The sequence below is a fragment of the Triticum dicoccoides genome, chromosome 1A, assembly GCF_002162155.2.
Source record: "Triticum dicoccoides isolate Atlit2015 ecotype Zavitan chromosome 1A, WEW_v2.0, whole genome shotgun sequence".
NCBI classification, from domain to species: Eukaryota; Viridiplantae; Streptophyta; class Magnoliopsida; order Poales; family Poaceae; genus Triticum; species Triticum dicoccoides.
Window position 1 is genome coordinate 382,310,054 of NC_041380.1, and position 12,576 is coordinate 382,322,629.

Consider the following 12,576-nt stretch of genomic DNA (forward strand, 5'->3'; position numbering starts at 1 on the left):
GTGGGAAGGCTGTGCGGGCAGCGGGTGGCGATAGCTGCGGGCAGTGTCGTGCGAGATGCGGGCGGCGGGGCAGCGCTGTGCGGGCGGCGGGGTGCGGGATGCGGGCGGCGGAGTGCGGGTGCGGGCGGCGCTAGCTGCGGCCTGGGGAGAGGTAGGAGGTCAACAGGCTGGGGAGGCCGGCGGCCTGCGGCCTGGGGAGAGGAGTGAGGTCGACGGGCAGGGGAGAGGCAGCTCTGAATCGAAGCAGTGAGGCCGAGTGGGTGGGGAAAAGCAGAAAATTGCAATGCTTTCTCCATCTGGTGTTGATATTTGGTATTTGTCTATTGCAAATTGTTGCTTGGCCATGTCAATTTGATGTCAGATTATGGTCTAAAATAGCTATGCATTGGTTGCTTGCAGATGGATGGTGACCAAAGCTTCTTGGACACCATTGGTTTTGGTTACACATAAACACAACCAGATAGTCCAATTGGAGAGCGGGCAACTCCATCAACTCAGCATCGTTCTGCAATAACAGAGAAAGGAAAATCCAACAAAGGAAAAAATTGGTCTAGTGATGAGGACAAGGTTCTCATAGCAGCATGGGCAAATACAAGTTTGGATATCGTTGGGACAGATCAAAATCGAGATGCTTATTGGGATAGAATTTCAGAGTACTACAACACACACAAGGAATCATCATGGCCGGAGCGTAATGCTAATGCAATCAATGGCCGTTGCACAACGATTAACAGAGAGACCTCTAAATTTTGTGGTTGCCTTCAGCAGATTTTAAATAGGCAAGAAAGTGGAAGGACTATAGAAAAAAAGGTATGCGCATTTCTTGTAATTCTATATGTGATGTGCAATATTCTATATGTGTTGTGCTTATTTTGACAACATATTTATATGTGCAGACAAACGATGCACACATTTTGTTCAAGGAAATGGATCTTAAAAAAAGAAGCCTTTCACACTGATGCATTGCTATGTAGAGTTTTCGAAGTATCCAAAGTGGCGGACAAGAGAAGTTGAAACTTCTCTTAAGAAACAAAAGAAGACCATTGATGCAAGTCCGGGCACAGCCACCAATGATCTGGGTGATGCATCCTCGGTACGTACTGATGCTACCTCGATACGCACTGATGCTCTTGAACATGAGAAAAGACCTGATGGTGTGAAGAAGGATAAGAGAGGTAAAGCTGATGACAGTGCTTGCAAGCTGTCATTAGAAACTGTGTGGGCAGCAAATCTAGAGAAGGATGAGATCAAAGAGGCGGCAAGAAATGCTCGCTACGCACAGCAATTGGAATTGCGAAAAGAGGAGATTGCACTCAAAAAGAATGAAGATGCACGAAATGAGAGGGAGGATGCACGGAGACAGTTTGAATTAGATGAGAGGGTCATGCTCATCGACACTAGTGGTATGACTGATGTGCTAAAGCAGTTCTACCAAGATAAGCAGAAGGAGATCCTTGCTCGCGGCCTGGGGTAATGTGAACTATATGTTGTAGTTGTAAGAACTATTTACTGCTTTCTGCTAGTTGAGGACATGGATTACATCACTCATTGCATAAATATTTTTTTTGATAGCTGCATTACAAAGACATGGATTACATCACTCATTGCATAAATTAAAACTACATGAAAAGAAATGGATTACAAACTTATAACTAGGACATCACTCGTTTCCAAACTTTTGCCACACATGGTCAATTAGATCAAGTTTAAGCTGATCATGTTCATCCAAATTTCTAATCCGGTGAGTCATCTGAATAAAAGAGCTCAGTTCTTCCGCATGAGTACGAGAGACTATGACTCTTTCTCCCATTGCCTCAAAAGTGCAGCTTTGCCGATCAGTTTGTCGCTCCTCTTCAACTATCATATTGTGCATTATGACACAAGCTTTCATGACATCAGTGATTTCTTTACGTTTCCATCCTTTAGAAGGTCCACGAACAATGACAAAACGGGATTGCAGAACTCCAAAGGCTCGTTCCACATCTTTCCTAGCCCCCTCTTGCTTCTTGGCAAAAGTTTTATGCTTTCTGCTAGTTGGAGCTAGTATGCTCTTCACAAATGTTGCCCATCGTAGATAGATACCATCTGCAAGGTAATACCCCATTTGTGTACTGATGGCCATTGATGCTATAATTCACTGGAGGAGTTTGGCCTTCGGCTAGCTTTGTAAAAATAGGAGAACGTTGAAGAACATTTATATCATTCAGAGACCCTGGTAAACCAAAATAAGCATGCCAAATCCAAAGATCTTGTGAAGCAACTGCTTCCAAGATAATATTGGGCTCGCTCACATGGCCTTTAAACATGCCATGCCATTTTTGGGGCAATTTTTCCACCCTCAGTGCATGCAATCTATGCTCCCTAACATACCAGGAAATCCTCTTTCCTCCCCTATTGCAAGTAACCTAGCAATGTCTTCTTCATTTGGAGATCTCAGGTTCTTTTTCCCAAAAACTTCACAAACTTTGATCACAAATTTCTTGCAAGACTCTAAATTAGTCAACTCAGCGGACCGGATGTACTCATCAACACCATCAGCTGCTAATCCATATGTTAGCATACGCATTGCCGCAGTCATCTTTTGCAGAGGATGTAACCCAAGAGCTCCAGAAGCACTTCTTTTTTGTGTAAAAAAACCATCATAGTCATGCTCAAGTATACCATCAGCTATGCGGTTGAACAAAGTACGCGACATCCTAAATCTGTGCATAAAAAGTAAATGAGACAGGGAAATGAAAAAATGACCAAAGCAGAGAAGTGTACTAATTACGAACCTTCGTCGAAACAAATGTTCGGGAAAGCGAGGAATCTCTTTGAAGTAGTCGTCCCACAGAAGAACAAATCCGGCATCTCTTCCTCGATCGATTGACTGACGTCCATGCTTGGAACCGCCATGGCGTCGAGCGTTCTTCCTCTCTTGCTCCTCGCGCTCGGCGAATGCTGCAAGTATGAGTTCATCGTCGCCAGATGAAGATGACGAAGAACTCATGTCCCAAGTGGATGAGTTCATTGTGTTGCGTGAGAAACGATAGAGAAATCTAGGTGAGAAGAGAAGTCACAGGTAGAAGTGTGCTGGAAGAGAGGTGGTAGGGGTGGTTTATATAGATCGGAAATATGGCCATTAAAAATATAGCCGTTGGAAATATAGCCGTTTGAAAATATAGCCGTTGGAAATATATACATCCTAATTTACACGTTTCAGTGAAAAACTGCGAGGTGTATAATTTAGCAAGGTGTATATGATCGTGTATATGGAGATATACACGTCCAAATTTACACCATCCACTAAAGATGCTCTAAGAGCTGCTTGAAAGAAGTGGCCGTAGGTGTTGAGGTTGAGGCGTTGAGCATATGATGCAATATTCGCAGCATCTTTATATCCTGCCGTGCAGCGGAAACTATATACGAGAAATAACCAGTCAAACGCAGATGACACGGCAATCATTCGGCATCAAACCGAGCAAAAGTCCTGTAGTGACGCGACAAGCGAGCTCAGAACAACCTGAGCTTCGGAGTTGACCGACGGGTCGGTCGGCTCCTCCGTGTCCCACGTCGCTGTCGCGTCCCGCCGGTGGCTTCCTCCTCTTCCCACGGGCCACGGCGACGCGCCACCGTCTCCCTCCCGTCCGCCAGGTCCAAAGTCTCCTCTACATACAAGCTAGAATAGCTTAAACCCGCGCGTCCTCAACCGCAAGGTCCTGGTGCGAGCTCCAAGAACCGAGGAGGAGCCAGCCGCGGCGGGGACGATCGATCGATGGAGGCTGCGGTGGCGGTGGCGGTGGAGGACGAGAACAATAGGAAGGTGTTCGTCGTGGTGCCGGCGGAGCGCAGGGCGGGGCGGTCGACGCTGTCGTGGGCTCTCGGCCATCTCTGCGGCGGAGCCACAGCCACCACGGTCGTCGTCACGCACGTGCACGTCCCGCCGCAGATGATCCCCGTCAGTACGTGCTCGCCTTCATCGCGCATGCATGTTTCCGGCCGGCATCTGTAAGTGCATCGTCGGTGACCTTTTTTGGTTATCTATCTCCATCAGTGGGAGCCAAGTTCCATGCCAGCAAGCTGAGCTCGGAGCAGGTGAGCTCCTTCAGACGGATGGAGCGCGACAAGGCGGACAAGATGCTGGACGACTACGTCCATGAGTGCCGGAAAACCAAGGTACTACTCTGTTTTCTTCCGGTTGAATGTTGAAGAGCGTTTTCCATTTCTTCAACACTCAGCTTCTTAACACAAGGTTGAAAGGTTTCATCTGCTTATCGACTTGCACAATGTCCGTAAACTCCAGGTGAGGTGTGAGAAGCTGGTGATTGAGAAGGAGGATGTCGCGTCCGGCCTCGTCGAGCTCATTGGCTTGCGCGGGATCACCGAGCTGGTGGTTTCGGCTGCCGCGGACCGGCAGTACTCCACGTATGATATCCTCCTGACGGAACTCTGTTTCTTGCAAATTCAGACATGCTCTGTATGTTTTTATCAGTCTAATAAAGAGATGATTATTCACAACTGAAGTTTCTTGTTTTGGGGTTTCAGAAAACTTGACAGGCCTACTTGCAGGACAGCAGCAGCGATAATGCAGAGAGCTGATCCATCGTGCAAGATCTGGTTCGTCTGCAAGGAGCAGTTAATCTGCACCAGGTAAATTTTTTTTTTTTAAAATCCGATGTCGTAGCTTTCTAAATTTTTTCTACTGGTGAGACTAATTGAAAACGGTGTTTCCAAAATCTATGAGCCAGAACTTTCCACAATTTACCTTAGGAAACTGACTCAGATTTCCACTGTAGGGAAGCGAAAGTAGAGATTGCATCATCTGCTGTCACTGCACCGTTGCTCCCTCATCCTGGCCATGAAGTCCTTCGTTTGTCAACTCACCAGGAAGAGGTGAGTCAGATCATTCAACGACTTATCCTGAATTTTCAAACACTGCCTTTTGCAAGAATGTCAGGATGGCACGCTTCTGAATTTTGTTCTCTCTTCTAGGATGATGATGACATTGAGGTTGAATTGGGGTTCTATGATGAACTCACGGAGGCATGCAGAGCAGCCGAGGACCTGATGAACAGAGCTCTAAACGAATCCCGCAGGCGCCACAAGGCAGACGAAGAAGTGGCCACATCTCTCCTGAAAGTACAACCCCTTGTCAGAAACCCAAATTCATCATATAAACTAGCCAATTCCAGTTGGAAACATTTTTTGATTCGAGACCTTGCATTGCAGGCGAAAGAGCACGAGGAGCTGTACCTGGAGGAGGTGAAGAAGAGGGAGGAGCTCGAGGCAGCCCTGGTGAGAGCAGAGAAAGAAATTTCAGAGCTACGACAGGCAATCCAGCGGGACACGGTCGATGAGGAATCCGGGGAGGCGACGGCGACGATGTCGGCCCCGGGACTGCAAAGCACGAGCAAGGAAGAACCGGAGGCGGTGCTCTGGCACTGCCAGTGCCAGTGTCAGAGGAAGCTGGCCGCCGCGTCGTCTCCGTCGTCGGTCATCATACCATGGTCGCCTCGTGCCGACGAAGATGGGTTCACCTGCGAAGCCGGCGTGGCCGGGTGCTGCTGGCTCGACGGGATGCCGTCGCCCGAAGGCGTGGCCATCGCCGGCGTCGCCCTACCGCTCGCGCGCCCCAGTTTTGCCCTCCGTGCCGCGGTCGAGGAATACACGAGGCGGCAGCAGCAGCAGCAGCGGTGCCCGTTTCCTTGAATGTATTTTCGATCACTCACGCTCACCTGCCAATCGCGTGATGCAATCCATCCAAGAGGATGCCCGATGTTGTGCTCGAGCCGACGCCACCGCGATAGGATACGTCATCCCGGAGAGTTAGCCTTGCGTAGGACTTTGGGGATGAGCACTCCCTCCTCCTCGTGCTCGGGCCATCATGTTTGCGCCTGCTAGTGTATGTAATGTGAGGTATCTAATCTGTGCTATGCTTCTGCTCCATCTATCGATGAAATGATATGCAAGCTTTGCATATTCGCGAAAAAATAAAATGGTCTGGTGCGTGGTAGTGGTTTAACACATATTTTTCGAAAAGGGGCGCTTTATTATTTAAAAGATTTAAGCATTACACCCGGCCTCTGCATACTACGATGCACACAACCAAATAAAGTCTTCTCGCACAAACGAAAAATAAAAAGGCGAAATACAAAGAAAACATGTAGAGTATGTATAACGCCTAAAACGAAGGTGGGCCAATCCTAAGATCATGCTGCCACCCATGTTGGGTAAAAGTAACCCTCGCCGTATCCTTCAATCATGTACACACCTCCGTAAACAGGTCTCAATTCTCCACACGTTGTAGAGAGGACCATAAACGAAGAGTCCTGATACATCTATAAATAACCTGCATCAGAGAAGTACTTTTATCATTAAACACCTTATCATTCCTACTTATCCAAAGCGACCAAATAACGGCAAGCGCTTCCACCTTAAGAAGAGTTCTAAACCTGTGATCAATTCCATGTAACCAGTTGCCAAATACATTAGCAACACTACGAGGATACAAGCCAGAAGCTATCTGGATGACTGACCATATAGAACGAGCCAATTTGCATTGGAAGAACAAATGTTTTATTGTCTCATCATGATGACAAAAGATACATCGTGGACTACCATGCCAATTCTCTTAATAAGGTTGTCTTTAGTAAGAATGACTCCGCGACGAAGATACCATGCAAAGATTTTATTCTTAAGAGGTATCTTCATCTTTTAGATCTTCTTATTATTATCAACTGGCACATCAGACTGGATTAACGCTCTATACATCGACTCCACTGAGAATTGGCTATTCCTATGGAGGTTCCATCGAAAAACATCAGACCCATGTGACAATTGCACCGTGGACAACCGCTGGAGCAGGATGTTCCGCAATTGTAGTTTGGGTCCAATTAAATCTCTTCTGAATGTCACATTTGGCGGAAATGATTCCATTACCGTGGCAATAGTATCACCCTTGTGGCGCACAATGTTGTATAGAGCTGGATATTGTTCCCGGAGTGCGGTATCTCCTAGCCACTTGTCCTCCCAAAATCTAATTTCCGAGCCGTCCTTAATCGAGAAGGATCCATAGCCAAAGAAATATTTCTTTGTAGCCATTAGACCCGCCCAAAAATGGGAATCCCCAGGCTTCCAGTATACCTGGGATACCGCCTTGGAACCCACATATTTCCTCCTTAGGAGGGTTTGCCATACACCATCTTACGTCAGTAATTTAAACAACCATTTACCGAGGAGGACCCTATTTTTAACCTCAAGGTCATGAATGCCCAACCTGCCTTGGTCTTTGGGACGGCGAACCACACTCCATTTGGCCAGTCGATATTTCCTTCTCTCGCTATCTCCTTGCCAAAAGAATCTTGATCGGAAATAATCCAATCTATGTAAGACTCCTTTCGGCAACTGGAAGAAGGAAATCATATATAGTACCATATTACTTAGTACTGAATTTATGAGGACCAATCTTCCACCCACAGGCAGCAGTTTACCTTTCCAACTGCTAAGTCTTTTTTGCAATCTCTCCTCGACGTGTTTCCATTCAGCATTTGTGAGTCTCCGATAATATATCGGTATCCCCAAATATGTGATCGGAAATTCGCCCAACCTACATCCGAATAGTTCAGCGTAAAGGTGGGCCTCGTTTTGAGCGTTGCCAAAGCAAAACAATTCACTTTTATGAAAATTGATCTTGAGACCCGAGAGTTGCTCGAATGCTGATAAAATCAGTTTCATATTTCTCACTTTCTCGAGGTCATGATCCATGAAGAGAATCGTATCGTCGGCATATTGAAGTATAGAGAGACCACCATCAACTAGGTGATTTACTATCCCAGCAATTTGGCCATCAACCTTGGCACGCTCAATCATGACCGCTAGCATATCCGCCACTATATTAAATAGCATGGGCGATAACGAATCACCTTGTCTCAATCCCTTCTTTGTTTGGAAATATTGCCCAACGTCTTCATTAACCTTAATGGCAACGCTACCTCCAGAAACGAAGTTATGGACCATGGCGTGCCACTCTGCAGAAAATCCTTTTATTCTGAGAGTCTGTTGAAGAAAGGGCCACTTGACTTTGTCATAAGCTTTTTCAAAGTCTATTTTGAGTACCACCCCATTCAGCTTTTTCCGGTGTAGTTCATGGACTGTTTCATGAAGGATAACAACTCCATCTAGGATGTGTCTGCCTTGCATAAAAGTAGTCTGTGAAGGTTGAACCACATGTTCAGCAACCGAATTTAGCCTTATAGTCGCAGCCTTCGTGAATATTTTAAAACTAACATTAAGGAGGCAAATAGGTCTATATTTTTGTATCCTTTCAGCCTCATTAACCTTAGGTAGTAAAATAATCTCATCGAAGTTTAAGCGAAACAATTCAAGTTGGCCAGCATGAAGGTCGCTAAACAAAAGAAGGAGATCTGGTTTGATGACATCCCAGAAGTTCTGATAGAACTCAGCGGGGAAACCATCTGGACCTGGGGCTTTGTTATGCCCCACTAGAAAAACCGCCTTTCTAACTTCCTCCTCCGAGTATGAGGCTGTTAGAAGGCTGTTTTCCTCATCAGAGACCTGGGGGATGTCACCTGTTCGGGACTCATCCATCGAGAAGTTACCTTCCTGTGGGGCTCCGAACAGATTTTTATAATAATTAGTGATATAAGATTTCAGTTGCTCATGCCCCTCAATTGTGCCCTCGTCCTGTTGTAGGGAATGAATAATTTTCTTCATGTGTCTGCCATTGGCAACTCCATGGAAGTATCTAGTATTCGAATCACCTTTCAGGATAAACTGAGAGTTAGAATGTTGGTACCATTTAAGTTCCTCTTCACGCAGCATGTTAGCTATATGTGCATTCGAATGATTCTTAATCTCGATTTCATGCTTAGATAGGGGTCTAACCTCTGGCAAAGCTTCTAATTCATCAATGATAGATGAAACACGAAGCTTCTCCTTTTTGAGGAAACCTACCATATGTCTAGCCCAACCACCAAGGAATTTACGTAATGCACATATTTTGTTATTCCATCTATGTATTGGGGTAGGCCCGGCCACCGGTTTCTCCCACGCCTCCTTGACCATATCATGGAAGCCATCCCGAAGCAGCCACCCAAATTCGAATTTGAACTTGCGTCTGTGTTGTGGTCGTGGCAATCCAGTAGTTAGGAGAATGGGTGCGTGGTCTGATATAGCCTCGATACGAGGTAGAGCACGAACAGACACCATAGAAAATTTAGATTCCCAGTCAGTATCCATTAAAACGCGATCTAGTTTCTAATATGTCGGTTCCGAAAGAATGTTCGCCCAAGTGAACTGTCTTCCAATCATGGACACCTCTCGCAGATCTAGACTGTCAATGACAACGTTGAAAAGGAAAGGCCAATGATTATCAAACCTACCACGGCTTTTCTCATTTGGAAATCGAAGCAAATTGAAATCCCCACCTATAAGAATGGGATATGGATTATCTTTCGCCAGATTAACCAATTCACGAAGAAGATCAGCCTTGAACTCATCCTGGGCTGCCCCATACACGGCGACGAGGGTCCATGTGAAGTTGTCGGCCTTGTTGCGAATATGGAGTTTAACGTGAAACTCACCATCCGAACTAGCCAAAACATCCATTGTGCCTGAATTTACGCCAAGTAAAATGCCCCTAGAACAACCTCTAGGTGGTCGTGAAACCCAAGTAAAGTCCATCCCGCCTGAAAGACGGTTAAGTAGACTCACTGAGAAATCACGTCTTCCCGTTTTAGAGATAGCCAAAAAGTCTAAATTGTGTTCCCTATTACATTCCGCAATGAATAGATGTTTAGCCAAGTCACGAAGACCTCTGCTATTAAAAAACATTCCACTCATGAGGAAACAATGGGAGATTTAGAACACTTTGCCCTCTTATGGATCTTACTATCTTTTTTCGAACGTGCGGTCTTTGATTTACGTCCAGATGCTGTAAGTTCAATCAATGAACTAAGCTCAGGTTCATCTAGACCCACGTCTGAAACCGCTCCTACTAAATGAAAGAGTAGCTGACCATCTAATGTGGCATGCAGCTCCTCCTCATCGGTATGAGAGGTATATGACTTGCTAGAAACACGTGAAGTAACTTTTAATCGGTCATATTCCAAATGTTTCAAAGCATTTGTCAAAATAGAAATATGCTTCTCATTCTTTCCAAGACTAACGCCCACATTATTTAACTTAGAAAATATGGCAGTATTGGAAAAGGCTAAAAAGGATTTGGGAGACGACGTAATACCTTGGTTGTCGAGGTTCTGCACTGCCTTACGCTGCATAGCCTTGGCCATGGAGTCCTCATCTGTGTCCATAGAACCGTCGTCGGCAATCGTATGCCGACTACTCCGTCATGTAGGTGTCATCCCCGGCGAAAGTCGTGGCGCCCGCTCTACTGCCAGTGGAGGGGGTGATGATGGAGTAGCAACCCCCTCCCCGACAGTCTCAACCGCAGGCTCAAGCGACGAGGTCGCTGCTGAAGGGTGTCAGGGACCGCACCAGTCGTACCAGCGAAAGCGGTAGGGATGGACATGGCGGGCTCCACCAGGGACTGAAGGGTGTCCAACGGGTGTTTGCATGGTTGGGACGGACAAGTCCGTCATCACCTGGGGCCTAAAATCAGTCACTGGTGTATGCATGCATGGCCGTCCACCCGAGGATGGCCGTTTAGCACCATGCCCATCCTGTCCATGCATGCATGCTTGTACTCCCGAGGCCGGCCTTTGAGTTTCACGCCCAGCCAATGTATGCTTGCAAGGCTGTGAAGCCGGTCCTTCAGTGCCACGCCCAGCCGAGGCCAGCTTGCTCAGCTCGTCCCGAGTAGCTGAAGGTTGTAGCTTCGAAGCCCCGTTCCGTCGCCCATCCATGACGTCGCTGTCCTGCACCACGATGGAAGCAACCGGCTACGTCACTACTGTCAGTGTTGGTGACGACGGTTGCAACGCCACCTTACCCGTCGGCTGTCGGTGCACCAATGAAGAGTCCGGGTGCCCCCCCGAGCCGTCAGTGGCATGCACGGACTTGAGAACCACGGGATGTGACACTGCCGAATGAGTTGGCGACGCCGGTTGTGGTCCAGGCACGCCCTGCGGCGGGGAACGTGATGATGACACCTGCCGGTGTAACCGCGGGGATCCACCTCCCGGTGCATCACCAAGACCAAGGCTCACGAGTTCCCGTCGTTGCACCTAAGGCACCTGATTGACATTCGCTGGAGCAGAACTAAAGGATGAATTAATGGATGGGTTGCCAGTGTGCTCCGAGGTGTCCATATGGTCGTCCTTCTCCTTCGCACCATTATTATCACCAGCATCATCATGCTTGCATCTCCAAATGAACGGAACAAAGTCAGGATCTAGACTGTATCCCTCTGGCTCCCTCCTGAACGTGAATGCATAGCCCTTGAGCTTGACCACCACATCCGTCGCGACAAAAGTTCCAGCATCATCCTTGTCCTTTGCCAAAATCTGAGTGTTGGTCATAGCGACGAGAATACGGACAACTCCACGGCGTCGGAGAGTAAAAAGATCCACATCCAACATCTTACCCATAAGAGTACCAACGGCCCATAATCCCAAAATGGCGAACCGTATGAGGAACGCCCTCGGCATGAAGCCAAATCTGCTGAAGTTCGATCTTATGTGGAACCTCCTGTGATCTCCATGCGGTAATAGTCATCTAGGCATTAGCTGATGGCACGTTCATCTGGATTCCATCCACCCTGTCCAAATCCTCAAAAGACGGAAAGCTAACAAGGTAAGCATCGGACCCATGCTGAAATGCCTCCCACTTCCATTTATCATGGACCGGACATCTCCTGATAATCTGGCTCTCGACGACGCTAGCCGGTACCATCAGGCCAGTAACCTGAAGACGTGCTATCGGTGTCTGCGTCGGCGCCAAGTGCTCTTTCACCACGCAATCTGGTAACTGTACAAAGTAAGTCTCCTCAGCACCAATTCCAGAGAAAGAAGCATTAGGCTTAGCGAGTTTAAGAACCGGACACTGCAACGTCGGATGAGCTATATTATCACAAATATAACAGTAATGTTGCACGGTGCAATCTTTCGCTGCATGCGTATCAACCGCGCACTTCCAGCATCGAACCCCCTTCTTAGCCTTGGCCTTGGGCACTGAAACAACCTGCACATCAGACCCTGGAGCCGTCAAAGGCGAGGCATCGACATGCGTAGGCATCATGGGTTGAGGTTGCACAACCTACTGATAATGTCCTTGCTAATATGTCTGAACGAGCTGTTGTGTGGGTTGTTGCAGAAAGTGTTGCTGAACCGGCACTTGTTGTGGAGTAGTATGAACACCATGCTGCAAAGCTCCACCAGCAAACTGTTGATGTTGCGGCTTCTTCTTTTTACGTTTCTGAACCGGTTGTGCCACAACCCCCCTTGGATGGAACTGCGGAGGGGCGGACACCCCGGTTGGTAGAACCCCATACATGGGAGGTCGTCCTCCGGCGGCGGCCATACCGTACGGCGAGATGAATTGCCAACCATGGCCATAACCAGGGTTGCTGCTGTGGAAGACCGTAGTTGTATACCGACGCCGGTCCCCGCTGCTGATGCG

The 12,576-nt window shown here is 47.5% G+C and overlaps 2 protein-coding genes and 1 pseudogene across 2 annotated transcripts; 2 read left to right on the forward strand and 1 right to left on the reverse strand.

Moving 5' to 3' along the window:
* The first annotated feature begins 55 nt into the window (after window positions 1-55).
* Window positions 56-1,474, forward strand: LOC119353244 (annotated as a pseudogene).
* An 814-nt stretch (window positions 1,475-2,288) lies between these two features.
* On the reverse strand, window positions 2,289-3,321 carry LOC119292478. Its single transcript, XM_037571330.1, has 2 exons — window positions 2,775-3,321; window positions 2,289-2,702 (listed from the first exon to the last, which is right to left on the reverse strand). The coding sequence occupies exons 1-2, from the start codon at window positions 3,008-3,010 to the stop codon at window positions 2,339-2,341; spliced, it is 600 nt and encodes a 199-aa protein (XP_037427227.1). The 5' UTR covers window positions 3,011-3,321; the 3' UTR covers window positions 2,289-2,338.
* A 332-nt stretch (window positions 3,322-3,653) lies between these two features.
* LOC119274879 (U-box domain-containing protein 33-like) lies at window positions 3,654-5,988 on the forward strand. Its single transcript, XM_037555626.1, has 7 exons — window positions 3,654-3,941; window positions 4,034-4,155; window positions 4,283-4,404; window positions 4,525-4,629; window positions 4,776-4,872; window positions 4,972-5,118; window positions 5,209-5,988. Exons 1-7 carry the CDS (start codon window positions 3,755-3,757, stop codon window positions 5,686-5,688), a joined length of 1,260 nt encoding a protein of 419 aa, XP_037411523.1. The 5' UTR covers window positions 3,654-3,754; the 3' UTR covers window positions 5,689-5,988.
* Window positions 5,989-12,576: the final 6,588 nt, after the last annotated feature.